Source organism: Poecilia reticulata, chromosome 10 (assembly GCF_904066995.2).
Source record: "Poecilia reticulata chromosome 10, P_reticulata-male-v2, whole genome shotgun sequence".
Lineage (NCBI taxonomy): Eukaryota > Metazoa > Chordata > Actinopteri > Cyprinodontiformes > Poeciliidae > Poecilia > Poecilia reticulata.
The window spans coordinates 16,106,681-16,124,172 of NC_088839.1; the positions used below are offsets into that span (position 1 = coordinate 16,106,681).

A 17,492-nucleotide genomic window follows, 5' to 3' on the forward strand; every position below is an offset into this window, starting at 1 on the left:
CATAGAATCAAAAGCTTTCCCTCATTTCTATTCAACTTGTTGTCTCCATGTTATGAACAGTATACAGTCTTTTTTTAATTGTTGGCAGCTATTTCTTCTTTTTGTCAAGCATACTACAGAAAAATCTAATGAAAAATGTCATGTCTTTTTCAAAATTGTGCCTAAGAAAGAAAGCACTTTGTTGTAAATACCACTGCAAGAGGTGTGAGTTCTTAGGTTTCGGCCCAAACAAGGAATCACGGTGCATATGGCGCCGCATCCCAACTCAACATCAAGCAGGACTCTATGTTTTGGAGCAGAGGAAAAGCAGGTGATGCCAGACCTGCAACAGAGATACAGGAACAGAGGTTGGGGTACGCCTACTGTATGAAAGGCACAGCTCTCCTCCCATGAATGGGGTGAGAAACCGACAAACCTGAGGCATGATAGAGACATTTCCCCCTGACCCAAGCTCCAGCTCAAGGAAACCTTATTAAGAATTTCACTTACCAGTAGGTATACCTTGAAAACTCATTAAACCGTCCAATCAATAGCAATGTGTACAAAGGACAAACAGACTCATTGACTCCACGCCTCTGTAAATTTGCCATGTGGCAAAATGACAAAAGGCAGTCATGAAAAAAACTGAAAAACAAATAGGCTCCATTGAAATGAGAGGAAATGTAAATTTCTTAAAAACTAATGACAAGACCAGATGAAAACTGGTCATGGAGGCTTCTAGCATCCTGACAGCACAATGAACTAGATGTTGGACTTTCTGGCAAGTGCTAATTGTCTCTGTAGTTGAGAATAGTGTACTCTCCTAACGTCTGGATAAAGTACGCAAAAATAATATAATGTATTCTTGGAGTTTAATTAGTGAAAAGCCTTATAAAGTTTGCGTGGTTAGGAGATAACGTGTGATTTACTATATAAGGGCATCCTTTAATGTCAGAAAATTAGCAGTTCAGAAACAAACATCCATGCTTATCTTTTAATCAGAGTTGAAAGAGTTTACCCTTTCTAGGAATTTCAACATCCACTCATCAGCTGCTTCCGGGTTGGAGCTCAGCGGTGATGCTCTCTCAGATCCAGACCCTCGAGCTCTCCATGCATATGTTTAACTTGGCTCTCATGGAGTTGAAGCAGCGCCTGGTCCAGCAGCAATACTTCATTACAACCTTCTTTCCAGTCGTCTGGATTAAATACTGCAAGGATCCCACAGTGAAATCAGACTGTGCATGAGTTTGTGTGCTTTTAGTACACTGGCTCCGTTATGAAATTATCTAAGAGTTCACACATCCTTGCAAGTGTTTTCTAAATTTGCTCAGGTGGCAGGAATGGCAGGCTGCGGTAAGCAGATTTCACTGGTGGAAGTAGCAGGTAATTACCTGCAAAGAGACCGCAGATGAGCGATGCTAAACACCTGGAATGCAGATTTATGTCCTGGGCTAACCTGTATAAATGCATCTGTTGTTTTGTGGCCTCTTGCTATTAGAGCAAAGGGAAATTTTCAACTTTTTTGTCGTTTCTGCTTCATTAGACGTACTACCTGTTTGCATCGATGCTTGAATAAAATTGATTTGTAAAAATGTGACACAGCAAATTGTAGAAATAGCTGTTCCTCAGTCTATCCTTTTGATACTAAAAATAGGAACCAATTCAGCCATTTTGTCTGGCTGAGCTGATTATAATTGTATGCGTTAGTGAGGTAAAAAAAAAAAGGATTGTGGAAGGTGTTGAAATCAATCTTGGTGAGACCCGCTAAGCACCGACATTGAATTTGGAATCCAGTCTGTTTGCCTTTCCTGCGTTTCCGATGAATGGGGCTCTTTCAGTTTGCAGCCTTCTGCGTTCTCCCTTTTAATTTGACCTCAGGTCTCACTGCCACCTCTCCCAGCCTGCCCTGTCCTCTGCCCAGCTGGCTTTATTTTCTCCCCAAACTAATCAGAAAAGTAAGGGTCACATGTTTATCCAAACACAAATGAGAGAGAGGAGACCAGCTTTCCCGGCAGCTCTCTGATTGGATTGTTTGATTGGGTGGTTTGTTGATTGGCTGGCTCAGGCGATTAGAAAAAGTCACTCATGCGCTGAATTATTGTGTGGAGGTGTTGACTGAGGTGTCGCATATATGGGACAACGCTGGTACCAAAGTCTGCATTGATATGACATTCAGGAACGATCCGATTCTTCTGGATGGATCTTTACCGATTAAATTTATTTTTCAGCTCTAAGTATTTAATATCTAGGTGTTTTATGGGAATGTGGATCTTTCAGATCAATTTGAGAAGCAATTTTGATAGGTAAAGCTAAAATTTTTGTGTCACGTAGCGCGAGGTGCTGGTCTTGACTTGGTCTTCTTGGGTAGGTCGTCTTGACTACAATTCTGCTATGTGGCTCCTTAGTTCCATGTCCTCTCCCACCCACCTTCTTTCCATCCCCTTTCTGTTGGATTTCTTTCAAAATAAATGCCACCAGTGGCAAAATAAAGTGAAGTTCATTGCTATGTTAGGACAGAAGACGAGATGTTTCCATCCCTGAAATTATGATGCATAGAATCACATATCTAAGTCTAAACTATGTTACAGAGAGTAAACATAATAAAAACATGCTTTATCTGTGACATTGTTCATTAAATGGCACATTTCTAATGCATTAAAATTAAATACGATCGGTACAGTTAATGATATTAGCGATTAGGTAATCCATTCAGCAAGTACTTTTACTTTTAATACATAAGTGTTTTTAAAAACCAGTACTTTTTTACTTTTACTTAAGTACAAATGTTAATGTGGTAGTTTTACTTTTACTTGAGTACATTTTTGTCTGTGTATTTGTACTTTTACTGAAGTACATTTTTTGAGTACTTTCTCCACCACTGCTCAGGAGTAGGAGATTGTTTTTCTTTTCAACAAGAGCATGAAAAGGTGAGCAAAACTCTGCAAAGCTGAAAATGTACCTATAGAATAACAAGAGTAAGCTCATTTTTAGCTTTGGGGTGATATCGTAATCTGTTCTTGAACAAACTCATGCATGTGCTTCACTTTTCTTTTTTTCCCCAAGACTTGAAAACTACTCCAGGTGGCATTAATCAGTCTGTGGACTTGACCGCAGTCTCCCCTGAGAGCTTGACATTAGCTTCAAAATGTTTTTATTGATAATTTTGCTATGTACTCTCCTCTGATAAGTAAGTAATTGGTTCTGAAAAGCATATATTTTTTCCCTAATGGCCAGCTAATTGGATGTGGCAACAAATTCCTCTGACTTCAAATATGCAGACAACACACACAACATAAATATGTTGATACAATTCTTTTCTAAAGTCTGATGCACCTTTTTGAAATTCGTTTGCCTTGTTACTGCAATGCTCTCTTTCGGAAAGATTGATTTTTATGTTTACAATTTTCCAGAATCAAAGTGTCAATGTTTTTTAACCAGAGTTGATTACTTTTTCAGCCAAGAGAGAAAGCTGATGGGACCCAGATCAGCAGTCAAAGGAGTTCTGAATAGTAAATGTTTAGGGTTTGACCAAGCTGGCTCCTTCTCCAGGCCCATAATTTGGATGTTTAGTGATTCTATTGAATTTCTCACTCTGCCCCAAACTTTTCCTCAGACTTAAGAGCATCCCTCCATTACCAGCTATCCTTGCAGAATCGTGGCGAGGCTGGGAGCTATGTTTTGAGCAGTCATTGGCCAAAAATCAGGATACACCCTGGAGAGGACACACCCAGGTGAAAAAAAAGTATACTTTAGTATACTAAATTTTAACATACTTTTATCGATGTACTTAAAATGTTCTATTTTGGAACAACTAATTTTGTGCTTGGTATACTTTAGTAGTATTTAAATAGTATTAAAGTACAACTAATAGTATATTTTGGTATACTATACGTACTTTTTTGGAACAACTTCAAGTGTACTTGGTGTACTATACTTTTTAAATATATTTCAGAGCTTTATTATTTTGATATAATTATATTTTGAGTAATAATTCTGTCAGAATTATATTACAAATGTATATTTAATATTCTTCAAATATATTTTAAATATACTATTAATATATTAGTAATGTATTTAAATTACACTTAATTTTTATTTTTGATTTCCTGCTATTGATAATAAACAATTTTAATTACTCGTAAAAATCTTTATTCCTACGTACCTATTTTGTAAATGAAATGCATAACTACAGTACTTACATTGTAGTGTATTTTGGTACAATTATGTTTAAGTGTGTTTAAAGTACTAATTTCGAAATTGGTACACGTGTATTTTTAGTATACTTCAGATATACTTATAGGTAGTACACGTAATAATTAGTATACTTAAAGTGTACTTTCACAAATGTAAGTATGTTTGAAGTAGCTATACTAAAGTATACTTTTTTTTCACCTGGGAACGCCAGCAGTAAAACACACAGCCATGCAGGCACAGACCAAACAGCAGTGTTCTGGTGCTTCCCTGATTGTTTAAAATTGATTTAAAAAATGACAACTTGTGTTAGAAATTAGAATTAATAAATCTAAAACACATTAATTATGATCTAAACTTAAAGGAATTTGGTTTCCTTTAAAAAATATGGTTGAATAATCCGTGAAATAATAGAAACTAAAAGGTGGAAGCGCCGACACCATGAACTACATCTCCCATGATGCACTGCAGCGGTTACGGGAAATACATCCTGTATCGGAGTTCAACATGCGGGTTTCAGTTTGAACGAGTCCGTGTACCATGTGGCTAGTTTTAACGACAAAATCCTAATTTCTGTAGTTTTCTGTTTGTTTTGTCCGTTTTCGCTTTGATCATGTCTGTGAACGCATCGCAACAGGAGCTGAACCAGCTCATCTACCGCCATCTGAAAGAGCATGGTTTCCTTTCAGCTGCAGAGGAGCTTCAGAGGCACAGCCCACAGGTCAACACAGTGCACACAGACACACTGTTACGTAGATTACTAACGTTATTACTGCAAAAATGCGCCAAACTCCGCAAAAATTCTGCGGACTTATGAAACACTAATCATAAGCTGACCAGTGAGTTTGTTTTTGTCTTTTGGTGCGTTGCAGTGACAAAACTTATACCGGTTGAAACTTAGCCCTCCGATATTTCAGAACAAATAGTTACTTGGATAAAAAAAAAAGCTTTCTTGCATTAGCAGTGATTGTAATAATGTCTTACCAGTTCAACAACACCAGTTCACAATGGTGAACATTGGTGCAATGTCCATGGGATATTCTGTTCAAAGAAAATTTACTGTGACTTGCAGGAACGGGTACGTGATCCACTGCAGCTTATTCCTGTGGAAAGAAGGAAAATAACTTTTTGAGATAAAAAAAAACAAACAAAAAAAAACATGAACATGTAAATTTAACTTATTCAAAAATAAAAAGCTCTTTTTAAAAGAATGGTTCTCGCTAAACAGTTTGATCCCAACAAGTGTTTTCTTTACTTTTGTATAAAGGACGTAAAACTATTTGTCATTCAGGTGCTATGGAGTATGAAGTTGCTTAAAAGAAATAAGATGAATCACTGCGAGTTGAAAGTCGTTCTTAAAACTAATTCTCATGAAAACTACTGTTTTTAAAAGTACTTTTTATCCAATATTTTTCTTCTGATAAAAGTGTACTTGCAGTTGTGTGAGACATGGGAGCAAAGAAACTCCTTCATATAATCTGGTTTCAGTCAGATCTGTACTGTGTGTACATTTTTGGGCTGCCTCCTACTAATATTAAATAGCTGTGTGCATTTACAGTAAAGTTATTGGCATACAGCACCTGACCCTAATTTTTGGTACCCCAGGAAAATATATTTGAAAATGTATTTTTTTTGTTGAAATGGCATAATCACACACAAAAATAACGCTGCAGTTATGAGGAGTCTTTTACCATCTTTATCAACTTCCTCAATAAGGAAACTTTGTGTTCTTGTTCCGCTCTTTTGTTCAGAATTTATAATTTATGATTACTCTGACCATTGACACCGAAAATCTGAGATGAGCAGCTATTTTTCTCTTTCCTGACTTTCAACCACATGCCTCGCTTGAATGAAATGTTTTCTCTTCCTCATGTTGATGAATATTCATTCATTACCCAGAAAGAATTGAAATTATGAATTATTTCCCAGACAATCTGATGAATTTAATAAACGAAATAAAAACTTAACAAATGTGCCAGTGAAGGTAAAGATCATACTAAAACTGAGAACGTGTCATTTAAAAGACCACAATCAAAATATTTTGAGACGGTGTCTGCCATGATTGGGTTCTGTCGTGAGCAAAAAGATTAAAAAAAAAAAATCTTGGTTATTTGAGATCTAGTATTGATTTCAATTTTTACTCTGTTAAATACACTAAAAGCCAATTTGAAAGATTAATTTTGTCAAAATGTAGATGCAGTTGAGCCCGTGGGAGGTTAGAACATTATAATATTACGTATAAGTAATGTATTAATAAAATATCAGAATACTGGAACAACTGTTTTTATTTAAATAATACCAAGTTTGAAATGCAGTGTGCTCAACTAAAATTTTGATGTTTTAACTTTGTTTTTTATTTCCTACAGGGGGAGTCAAACTCATCAGTCTCTTTACTAGACATCTACAAATCATGGTTAAAGTGAGCCTTTTTTTATCAAATGAACAGAACGATTATCTCTGGGGATTTTTCCTGCGTTGACATGAACTCAAACTGTCGTCTTTACTCCTGACAGGGATTCAAAAAAGAAAAGGCGTCGGAAATCAGAAAAATGCTCAAAATCGGGAGAAGGAAAGACTCCCTCTAAAGGTGCAGCTTTTATTTTTCTCTCTTACTGGCATTCATATTTTTTTTAATTATTGTGGCTCCTTTTGAACATGTTTTGTCTGCTTGTCATTTTAAGCCAAGGCTGCTTCACCAAGGAAGAAGACGGATAAACCAGCTAAAATCCCAGCTTCACCAAAGAAGGTAAACCTTTCATCTCCTCCTGTGTCACCTCTTCAATATTTTCAATCAATATTTATTTAATTTTTTTTTATTTGTTTAATTTTTTTTAAAGTCTGTTCCAGCAAAAAGAAAAAAAAGTGACGAAAAGCCAAGTCAAAGTGTTAAAGCAAAGAAATCTAAGCCTAACACAACGGAGAAAGCCGCCGGTGACGGGTCAGACTCTGACAGCAGTCTGGACATAGAGAAGTGGAAGAAAGTACTGGACCAGTTGACAGGTGGGAGAGTGTTTGTGAAGCTTAGTACATTTTGGCAATGTGAATATTCTTGCTCTGTGCTGTGCAAAAGTATTCATACATGTTGACATTTTGTCATGTCACATCCACAAACTTCATTTTAACTCATTTGTGAAATGGGCAGAATAAAATTGTTTGCAAGTAAGAATATGAAAAGTGTGGCATGCATTTATATTCAGCCTTCCTGAGTCAATACATTGTAGAAGTACGACTTGTGGTGATTACAACTGTAGATTTCATTTGGGTGTGTTACTACCAGAGCTTTGAGCATTTGGAGATGAGTTTCTTTTCTGCAAAATAACTCAACTGCAGTCAGATTGGACGCAGAGCATAGGTGTGGACTTTGCCTGAGCCGTTTGAAGACATGATTGCGTGCGTGTGTGACTCAATCTTGTCATAAAATAGAATAGAATTGAATTGAATAGAAGTACTTTATTCATCCCAACCGGGAAATTACTGTGCAGTTGCAGCATACACATACACACAGAACAAATTACAAAATAAAAATAAAATGTAGAATGGAAGATTCTGTACAATATGAACAGTGAATATTAATAATCTGTACAATCTGTACAATAGTGCTTTGTAAACAATCTGTACAATATTGATTTATGGACAGATGGTAACTTAACATTTGTTATATAAAGTGATGGCCTGTGGCAGGAAAGATTTCCTGTATCTGTCCCTACGACAGCGGAGCTGAAGCAGTCTGTGTGAGAAAGTGCTCCGCTGTCTGTCCACTGTGTGGTGGAGAGGGTGCAGCTTGTTGACCATGATAGACAACAGCTTCTTCAGCGTTCTCCTCTCCACCGCATTTTCCAGGGTCTCCTTAAATGTTAAATGCATTGTTAAATGTCAAGTATATTAAAGTTTGTGGTTGTAACACAACAAAATCTGAAAAAGTAAATTCAACTCGGCGCTGGTGTTTGAATCATTCAGCCAAATTTCTGTTTGCTGTGTCTCTGCAGAGGCCGACGTTGCCAAGATGGAAACCATCAACGCTCTGGCCTCTGAAACGCAACCCAAGAAAAAGAGAGTCAGAAAGCCGCAAGCCAAACCTCTGTCCAAAGCCGACGCTCCCGTCCAGCAGAATGGTGAGACAACTGGACAGGATGAACAGGGCAAAGAGAAAGTTGGGACACAAACGCCGACAAAGAGGAACCCAGAAAAAAGGAGCAAGAAAGAAGATCCAGAACCAGTGACCTCCCCGAGCAAGCAGAGTCCAAATAAAAGAGCAAAAAGTGAAGAGGACAAGCAGGCTTCGTCCGAACTTCCTGAGAAAGTTGAAAAACAAACACAATTGCAAGAAACGTTGGTCCCTGTGAATGCCAAAGATGAAATGGCACGTGAAACCAAGAAAAAGAAGAAGAAGAAAAAGAAAGAAAAGGAGGAAAATGGGGACAAGACAGAGGGGAGTGCAAATGAGACAAATGGTGATGGAAAAGACAGAACACAAAAGAAGAGTGAAATCACCGAGCCGGAGGATGCTGGTAAGACAGAGGGAGCAAAGAGAACGACTAAAGGAGGACAGATGGAAGAGAGGGGCTGTGACGGCGAGAACATTTCTGAGTTAAGCTTACAGAAAAAGAAAGCAAAAAAGAAGGAAAAAGACAAATCCAGCAGCGAGGAAGGTTTAGCTCAAATAGACACAAAAATGATGGCTGTTAGTGAAGAAAATTCCAAACAACCAGATAAAAAAACAAAACCGAAGAAAAAGAAAGAAAATGACAATATGGAGGGTAATTTAGACTATATAAGTGGGGAGAAAGACAGTGGTGAGCAAAACATTGAAGAAATGGAGAACGCTAAGGAAATGGTAACAAAAGAGAAAACCAGCAGTGAGGAATCTTTGGCTGAAATACATAAAAAGAAAGAAAAGAAGAAGAAGAAAAAGGTGCTTTACAATGAAGGGAGTTCAGAACTGGTAGAAGAAGATTTGAAAGCAAATCCAGAGCAAATCATAACGAGTACGGATGAAGCTGGAGGCGACAAGACATGCGAGCAAAACGATCAGGGAAAGAAAGCAAAGAAAAGGAAAGACAAAAGCCGTGTGGAGGAAAATGTAGAGCCTGAAACTATGGCAGTGGAAGAACATGTTGAAGACGAATACAACTCGGAGCAAGTGAGTGGGAAAAAGAAATCAAAGAAGAAGAAAAGAGAGTCTCTTGGCTGCAAAGAATTCCCTGAGGAAGTAGCTCAAGAAAAGAAAGCAAAAAAGAAGAATGAGAAGTCTGATGAAAATGATTCAGTTGAAGAAAAGCCAAAAGACGACAACGACGATCATACGAACAATAAATCTACGTTGGAGACAGACGAGGGGAGTCTGGAAATCGCAAGTCCTCTGAAAAGAAAGAAAAGTGAGTCACAAGCAGAATGTGTTTATGGCAGTGTGCAGTTTCAGTTTGTTTACCTTCATCTTCATTTTCTTTCAGAGAAAAACAAATTAAAATCAGACGAGGCTCCAGAGGAAGCTGAAATTTCTACACAAACTGCCTCCACAACACAATCTAACTCAGCTGACGTCCACAAAAAGGTACTAAAATCACTCGAGATTAGCAGATTAATGAACTCTAAAATGGTCCGTCTCTTTACTGTTGAATCATACATGTACAGTAACTGTAACTAACCCCTGATGTTAATCTTCCACAGAAAAAGAAATCCAAGAAGACAGAGTTGTGAGAAGAATCAACTCTTTAACCCAGTAGAGGCTCAGAGTGAAGCTACGCATCATTTCTAACCAGAACTACATGGGTTAAAAAGTCAGCATAAAAAAACTTGTAAATATAATGGATATTTTAATTTTGGTACTATTTGTACTTTTTTTTAATACCACGTGAAGGTGTGTTTTTACTACATGTCATGTGTCCGATCTTTCACCTGGGAGACTTCTACATTAAATTTCTGATCATACTTCATATGTTAGTTCAAGGACTGCAGTTAAAAAAAATAAAAAAGTGTCCTTGTATATTTTTGCTCATTTGTTGATATTTAATCACTCCTCTGCCACTAGGATTTTGTGGCCAAGAAAATATCTCAACTATTTTTTTACCATCTTTGTATTCATAAAAATTTTAACTGTTTAGTGTTTAGGGTATTTTTAAAAACCGTCAAAAAAGATTCTTTTGTTGCAAGTTTTGGTGTACATTGCACATAAATGTTTTAATACAAAATAAATATAGTTTTGTATTGACTACTCACCTTCCTTCTAGTGTCCTATGTAGAACATGCACATGGTAAATTGTTTTAACATTTATTTGCTACTATATGTGGATGTTATCCTGAATTTGGTTCTGGTATGTCAAGAATATGATATAAATTTGTGATTGTGTGCTTGTTCCTCTGCCAAAGGCCCTGGGAACTGAAAATATGTCATCTGGTTTTTAGCCACATAATCATACTTTCTCAAATCAGATTTTCCTCTTGTGCAATAAAAGATTACTCTTTTACATAAAATTGGTCTTTTTACCTTTTTTTTTCTTTGCCATTGGTGTCAACAAATATATCCACTTATTGCTGTAGCAGCTTAAAAAAAAATTTCAAGCGTCGCATTATGTACGTCCGCTAGGCGGCGACGCAGCCCGTAAAGGCAGGTGAAACGACAGCAGCAAGCAAGAGTCCCGGATGTCATGACTGCCATGGTTACAGTTCCTGCTTACATCGATAGGAACAGCATCTGACGGAAAGTTTGTTTTTGTAGTTTTATGCTAAACTCCGTTTTGCTGCCTGTGAAATGTGGAGATTAAACAAAGTTCGCCATAAAGCTGGTGGGCATGCTAACAGCCTGGAGGAGCTCAGGACGAAGAGGAGAGAAAAAGAAAGAGGTAAGACTTTTGGTAGTGGGTAAGCTGTCAGTGAGTGTATGAAAAACTCAGTATACCCACATTTATTTAGTTTGATCTAAGAAGGAAAGCCACTACACCTAACAAACTGATCGTCTTCAGATTTAGCCACCTTATTAATGGAGATGTTTGGAGAGTTTGCTGACCTCCGGAAGGAAGGAAATGCATCAGTAGCATTAAAGATAACTCGTGTTATCATAATTATGTCATTAACACAAATGCGTTTCTACAGTTCTTCATAAAAGACAACACCCCTTTAACTTTTCTTTTCTGTGTTTGTTTCCATGCATCTTCAGTCTTGTGTATCTCACCGTTTTGTTTTTATTGACGACTGTTGCGTCAATGAAAACAAAAGCGATGTGCTTCCTTCTTGTGTGGTACTTAATAACTAAAGATTGATTGACCTGAGGAGGATTTGAAGCAATTTTCAAGCGAGTCCAATAAGTCCACAGTGGGAAAAGTTGCTTACAAGTAGCAACATTTGAACAGAGCAATGTTGAGAAACTACAGAATGCCTACGAGCTCAATTTCAGGCTCTGTAGGCTTAGTTATCTCTTACACCTTACAATAGTCGAAGTTACTATGATACTGTGAGAGATAAATATTTTCACAAACTGGCCGCTACGCTGCACAAAAATCCTAAACGCAGCAGTTAACGTACAAGATAAGTGCTGAACAGAAAATAAAGAAGGTGCTGCAGTGGCTTAGTCAAAGTCCGAACATGAACTTCATTAAAAATGTTTTAGTTCATGTAAAATGTGGTAAGTATCTGAAAACTGATAGGCTACTCCCAAATAATTGAGTTTTAAAGCATTGTGGGGGTCTTATTGTCCTTTCTGCTTCAGCACTGAGGCAAGCCCGCAGAGACAGACAGCTTGTGAGCAAGAGGCTCCTTCTTAATGAAGATGAAGAACAGGACACCATGGAGGTTACACCTGGGGAACAGGTAAGTTTCACTAGCTCTGATTGATGACTTGCCCCTAGTTTGACAATATAAGTACTATATACTGATTTTCGTTCTCCCCAGGATGTGGTCACCTTGTTCCAAAAACTTCAGCATGGCAGCACAGAAAAAGAGGCCTTCTTAAGACCCTTGAGTAAAGCTCTGCGTAACCCATCAGCTCAACTCACCTTCATCAAGTATGGTTTTAACATCCATCACCATAAAAAGTCAGTTCAGTCAATTTCACCTCTGATAAACTGTGTGTGTGTGGACGTGTCCCATCAGGCTGGAGAACAGCATGCACCTGCTGGTCGGCCTCCTCACCGGCTCTGATGCTCGCTGCCGTCTGCAGGCTGTTCGCTGTCTTCATGAGCTCTCTCACTCCCCCCACACCAGCGCCGCGTCCGCCTGTCTGCCTGCTACTCCCTATCTGCTCACATACCTGTCAGGCCAGAGCACCAAGTTCACAGTGGGTCTTTGTCCATCTCACATGTTCCTTATTAGTAGCATCATGTTATTAAAGAGACAGTTTCTGCACGATTCTGTCTGCACAGGAGCTGTGTCTGTACACACTGGGGAATATATGCCCGGAGAGCGAGAAGGTAAAAGAGAGGCTTCTGGCCCAGGGAATCATCCCAGCACTGGCCGGCTGCATACAGGTGAGCTATAAATTGTGATGGAAAAGTAACTATATCTGGAGTAATTTCTGTTTATATGTTTGTGCAAAAACTTTAAGAGCATCAAACCACATTTGGAAAAAAAAAATAACAATATGAAAAAATCTGTTTGTGTTTGAACCTGAAATGACCTGCAAAAAAAAAATCTCAAAAGAGTTTTACAAATACATAATTTTGAAATTGATAGTTATTGCTTTGTATCAATAATTATTCAGTTGTTGTTTTTTTTGTTAGTTTTTGCATCAGTGAAATAATTAGAGAGTTTTGAAAAGTCTGGAACTTGCTTTTATCATTTCACTTTCCAAGTCTGGATAAGTGAGGCAAAATTTACTTTTCTTAAAAATTTGCTTAAAGAAGAAAATTCTTCCTGGGATTCCATACTGAGTTATATCCATATATTTTTTTTCTTAACATATTGTTTTTTTCTGTAAATTATCCTTCATTCATTTTTTTTCTTAGTTGTATGATTTGCAAATAAGTTTAAAAACAACAATATATTTTTCTCTAATAAAGAAGAAAATAGGTTTTCAAAACCCTCTAAAAGGAATAATAATAATGTGGTGGGGTTTTTTCAAACAGATTTCAAGTGTAAAAAATTGCAGTTTGAGCTTTAAGGAATAAGCATTTAGAGTTTGGTAATTTAGTCTAAAGTAGACAAACAGGAGTGTTGTATATATTTTTAATGTTGCTATAAATTAACCAGTTTTCTCTGCCAAAGTGATGAATCACACTGTTTCAAATTTAATAGAGAAATGTTTAAATATGTAAAGGCCTGTAAAATCTCTGAAATTCAAATTGTGGAAAAACCCACACGTGATGGAGATGGAAAATGTGTAAATTAAAAAAGTCTGTTTTTATTTGACATTTCAGAACCACAGACATAACCTGGCAGTGGTGGAAGCTGCAGGCTTCGCCCTCTTTCAGCTTCTGCAGAGCAAAGATGCAGCGCAGAAAGTTATCCCGTCAGTACGCTCAGGGCATCAGCTTCCTCTTGGAAAATTACATGTTCTGAACAACATTCCTCGTTAACACATCGGTTAGATCTGAATAGTTTTACTGTGTGCGTGCAGGGCAGTCCTGGCCTCCAGCTTACCTTCACAGCTGCTATCAGTTCTGACCCCTGACCCTGATTTTGGTCTGGCTCCAGCTATAGAGTGTGCATGGTGTCTGCACTCCCTCACATCCAGGTGAAGACTTTGATATTCAGATAGTTTTTTAAAAAAAAATCTTTGCACATTTGTTTTTACTTGTGGTAATACTTGTTTTCTATCTTTTCTCAAACTTGCATTTAGCAGCTCTGAGGATCACGGAGAGCTGCTGGCGCAAGGGGCCTTGAAGCAGTGTTGTTCCTTGTTAGTGTCGCTAGGTGGTGCTGTGGCTGATGGAAACACTGACCAAGGCGTGGAGCTGGTGTGTAAATTCTTACTTTTCGGCTTTTATGCTGTCACTTGTCACTTTATACTGGGTTCTTTTAATGTAATTTTTTTCCCTTTGTCCTATTGTACTATATATATATATTTTTTAATATTTGAAATCTCTCTCAAGACAAACTGGACATCACTTTTAGTTTAATTGAAAAAGTGCCTCATATTCTTTCTTGCATGTCAGTTAAGAAACAGATTTAAAGTAGCCTTTTTGGTAATTGGTGATTTATATATAATACTTAAATGTATTCAAGTATGTGCTGTTATAACTGATGAGTCAACAATATCCTCGGTAGCTTGTGTGTCCCCTGCTGAGGTGCGTTGGAAACCTCCTGTCGTCCTGCCCTTCTGAAGCTCTCCACTCTGAGCTGGGTGGTGTTGATCTGGTGGCGCCGCTGTGTGAACTTGTTGTTGCCCTCCTCCACACTCTGCCGGCCCTAGCCAAAGAGACAGCCTGGGTCCTCAACAACCTCACAGGTGTGAGCCGTCTCCGATCTCAATCACTCTGGGAACAAGTTGAGATTTTGTAACTGCAGGACTTGAGCAGGAACCGGTAGAGACACAAGTTGTCTTTAACATGACATGTCATACTAGCAGGAATCAGCGAAACGTCTGAACATAGAAGTGCTGCTGTAGATTTAATCATTCAGAGACTTTTAGACTTTAAGCGTCTTGCTAAAACTTTTTACCAGATTGGGTTAGGTATGAGGTATGAATACATTGTCACAATATACCAACCACAGTTTTGAAGTTTAGGTAAAATCATGAATGCTTTTTTTTTCCACAGAAAAAATGTCAGAAAGTCATTTGTATTTCACTCTCTTGATATCACTAATTTAAATCTAGTGCAGTCACTTACCTTCTGCTAACTCACCTGAGGTTAATATCATCACAGTATAACTACAGCAGGCTTCAGATGTTGACTAGAGGAAATCAGTGAATAAACAGCTTCATGAAGACAAAGTAACACAGCAGACAGGTCGGAAATAAAGTTGTTTAGAACTTTAAAGCATGGGTTGGCATGTTTTTTTCTTTAGTTATTTAGTTAAAATACATTGGAGCTTGAGGTTGTAATGTGACGAAATGTGCAAAGCCTTTGCGAGAACAGTAGACTAAGCAAAAAAAGACATATTTCCTAAGATCTAAGCAGCCGGAAATATCCAGGCGGCGGTTGTTGTGAAATAGAAGAAATGTGTCCTATTATCCTTTACGCATATGAATGCATTTAATCACTTGCAATGTTACTAACAGTTTAGCAAGAAATTACTGTAAATGTTTGGAATAAATCAGAAGCATCGAATCCTTTAGTTGTTGGTCAGTTTTAATCTGTGTGTTTCTCGCCTCTCTGTTCCAGCCCACTCCACAGAATCTTGTTCTGCTCTCTTAACTTTAAACTTGGTGCCGAGACTGTTGGAGCTTCTTCCTTTTTCTCAAGGCATTAATACTATGGTCAGCAAAAACTAAAGCCTTCAGCTGATATTGATTTTACCTTCTCCTTTTTGTCTAACACATAACAGACATTGCTTGTGTTACATTTAGGTTCTAAGGGTTTTAGCAAACGTTGCCCATAAGAAAAAGGAGTTCTGCATCCGACTGGCGGAGCTTGGATTGCTGTCTGCCCTCACTGCTACTCTAAAAATGGCCGACCAAAACGTGGTGACTCTGAGTCTGGAGGTCCTGTTCATGATGATTGTTAGCTGTCCACAGGTAGGCAGGGCCTAATAAAATGCTAAAACATTTTGCTTTTGCTAAGCTGCTGTAACAGTGTTTGCCTTTTTAAATGAGCCTGTTATTACCTCCAGATAGCAGAGCAGTTTGTCAGCCAAGGTGGACTTTCGGTTCTAGAAGCCATTCAGTACAATAGCGATGGAGAGGTGAGGCGAAGGGCAACATACCTCCTGGAGCAGCACATACTCACTGAAAAATAGTATGAAATAACCTTTATTTACTTTGACTTGCTTGTATTTTGTTGGGGTTACATCATAACAATGTAAGCTTTTTGTGTTGTAGGTGGGAAACGTTACTGGTTCACCCGACCCAGTGAAACCGACCCAATCCCAGGACAACTAAAAGAAAAGGAAGAATGTTGAGTGATTTGTCTTAACAAGTTGTCATGTTTTATATTCTACAGCCTCTACAATGATAAGTGTAGATTTTAAATTTTTATGTTTTTTTTTCTAAATAATGAATTGTACACGTTTACCGTTTTGCTCTGCACAATTTTTCAAATCCATGAAGATTTGACAAAATCTGATACGTAGTTTATGAAATTAGCTTTTTCTACAATGTGTTTCTGTGCTGGTACAATATACTCAGTGTAATGTATCTACATCCCCAGTTAGCAATGTACTAATGAATACATTTTCATATAATAAAAAAGATGATATATTTAAGTAGATTGTAATAAAAGTGAAACTAAACTTATTCTATTGATTTATTGCTCCCAAACTGATATGTTTTTATAATTTATATCTGTTCATTTTTGTTAACTGCGACTTACAGCTTGTGAAAACCTCAAATCTGGTTTCTCAAGATATTACACAAGACCAACAATTTTTAATATCGAAATGTTTTGTGACAGTGATATCACTGCCTCCATGCTCATGGAGGAAAATGGCTGCTTGGACACTGGGGGTAGTCACTGACTCCTTCCACCAGGTAGCCAAGCCACAAAAGTGCATTATTAAAGAAAATTGAGTAGAAGGTAAAAATGTGGTAGAAAGAGGTGAGCAAACAACAGGGCTATAAAGAACTTTGAGGAGGTTTAATAAACAAATAATTTCGAGGGAAATTCATACATGCATACGACACAAATCAGATCTTTAAGCGCCACCACACAGATGTCCAAGACGCCAGATACAACTGCAGTGTTCCCTCTGTTACGCCACTCCGGATTACAAAATGGGATGGGCTGGCCAAAGGAGAAAAAGGACTGAACTGTTGAGTGACCTCAAGAAATTCCTGGAAAGCATTTTAATTGGCTCCCATTTTAAGTGATTTGTGTAAGGGGAAACTGCAAAAACTGTGGTTTAAGCACATCATTAAGGACTTTTAAATTAGTTTCATGTGCATATCAATCTTTAGTCTGACTACAGTTTTGTTTCATTTCGTAAAACCTTTGGTGTCAGCAAAATAAAAAATGAAATTTTCACACAAAAAAAATGATTTACATAGAGCAATAGTTTTGTCATGAGTAACGTCTGCCTTTAGAGTTTAAGAGTTTTAGTCTGTCAGTCCTTAGAGGAAAATACGCCAGAATTTCACTATTCCTCTTTTTATTCACAAGAGTTCCTTCTTGCAGTTTCACGTTACTAATTCACACTAAAAAACTCTGTTAGTATCTGCATTGCTCTGATCTATAAGATAGTACCAGAAACCGGATATTAACATAATATCCGGTTTCTGGTACATGTACTTTTAC

The 17,492-nt window shown here is 37.7% G+C and overlaps 2 protein-coding genes across 3 annotated transcripts; both read left to right on the top strand.

Annotated features, from left to right (window-relative positions):
• The first annotated feature begins 4,605 nt into the window (after nucleotides 1-4,605).
• Nucleotides 4,606-10,378, top strand: LOC103471292 (uncharacterized). The gene is made up of 8 exons (XM_008420187.3): nucleotides 4,606-4,891; nucleotides 6,537-6,589; nucleotides 6,684-6,757; nucleotides 6,852-6,916; nucleotides 7,008-7,170; nucleotides 8,157-9,545; nucleotides 9,621-9,721; nucleotides 9,838-10,378. The coding sequence occupies exons 1-8, from the start codon at nucleotides 4,784-4,786 to the stop codon at nucleotides 9,865-9,867; spliced, it is 1,983 nt and encodes a 660-aa protein (XP_008418409.3). The 5' UTR covers nucleotides 4,606-4,783; the 3' UTR covers nucleotides 9,868-10,378.
• A 391-nt stretch (nucleotides 10,379-10,769) lies between these two features.
• On the top strand, nucleotides 10,770-16,495 carry tmco6 (transmembrane and coiled-coil domains 6). 2 transcript variants are annotated; one of them, XM_008420188.3, is made up of 13 exons: nucleotides 10,770-11,009; nucleotides 11,873-11,973; nucleotides 12,055-12,167; nucleotides 12,256-12,439; nucleotides 12,525-12,629; nucleotides 13,518-13,609; nucleotides 13,718-13,834; nucleotides 13,940-14,057; nucleotides 14,368-14,548; nucleotides 15,426-15,520; nucleotides 15,611-15,778; nucleotides 15,874-15,998; nucleotides 16,082-16,495. In XM_008420188.3, coding segments are annotated over exons 1-13 (1,491 nt in total). In that variant the 5' UTR covers nucleotides 10,770-10,918; the 3' UTR covers nucleotides 16,083-16,495. The 2 variants fall into 2 exon arrangements, with proteins under 2 accessions (XP_008418410.1, XP_008418411.1); XM_008420189.3 differs by having other exon boundaries at nucleotides 10,772-11,009; nucleotides 13,943-14,057.
• The last annotated feature ends 997 nt before the right edge of the window (nucleotides 16,496-17,492 follow it).

Bases quoted from the DNA above. Each gene is read 5' to 3' on its own strand.
- tmco6 (XM_008420188.3), top strand. From the start codon at position 10,919: ATGTGGAGATTAAACAAAGTTCGCCATAAAGCTGGTGGGCATGCTAAC. The intron at 11,010-11,872 runs GTAAGACTTTTG...TTTCTGCTTCAG, and splicing joins GAGGAGAGAAAAAGAAAGAG to CACTGAGGCAAGCCCGCAGA. The intron at 13,835-13,939 runs GTGAAGACTTTG...ACTTGCATTTAG, and splicing joins CTGCACTCCCTCACATCCAG to CAGCTCTGAGGATCACGGAG.
- LOC103471292 (XM_008420187.3), top strand. From the start codon at position 4,784: ATGTCTGTGAACGCATCGCAACAGGAGCTGAACCAGCTCATCTACCGC. The intron at 6,917-7,007 runs GTAAACCTTTCA...TTTTTTTTAAAG, and splicing joins TCCCAGCTTCACCAAAGAAG to TCTGTTCCAGCAAAAAGAAA. The intron at 7,171-8,156 runs GTGGGAGAGTGT...GTGTCTCTGCAG, and splicing joins AGTACTGGACCAGTTGACAG to AGGCCGACGTTGCCAAGATG.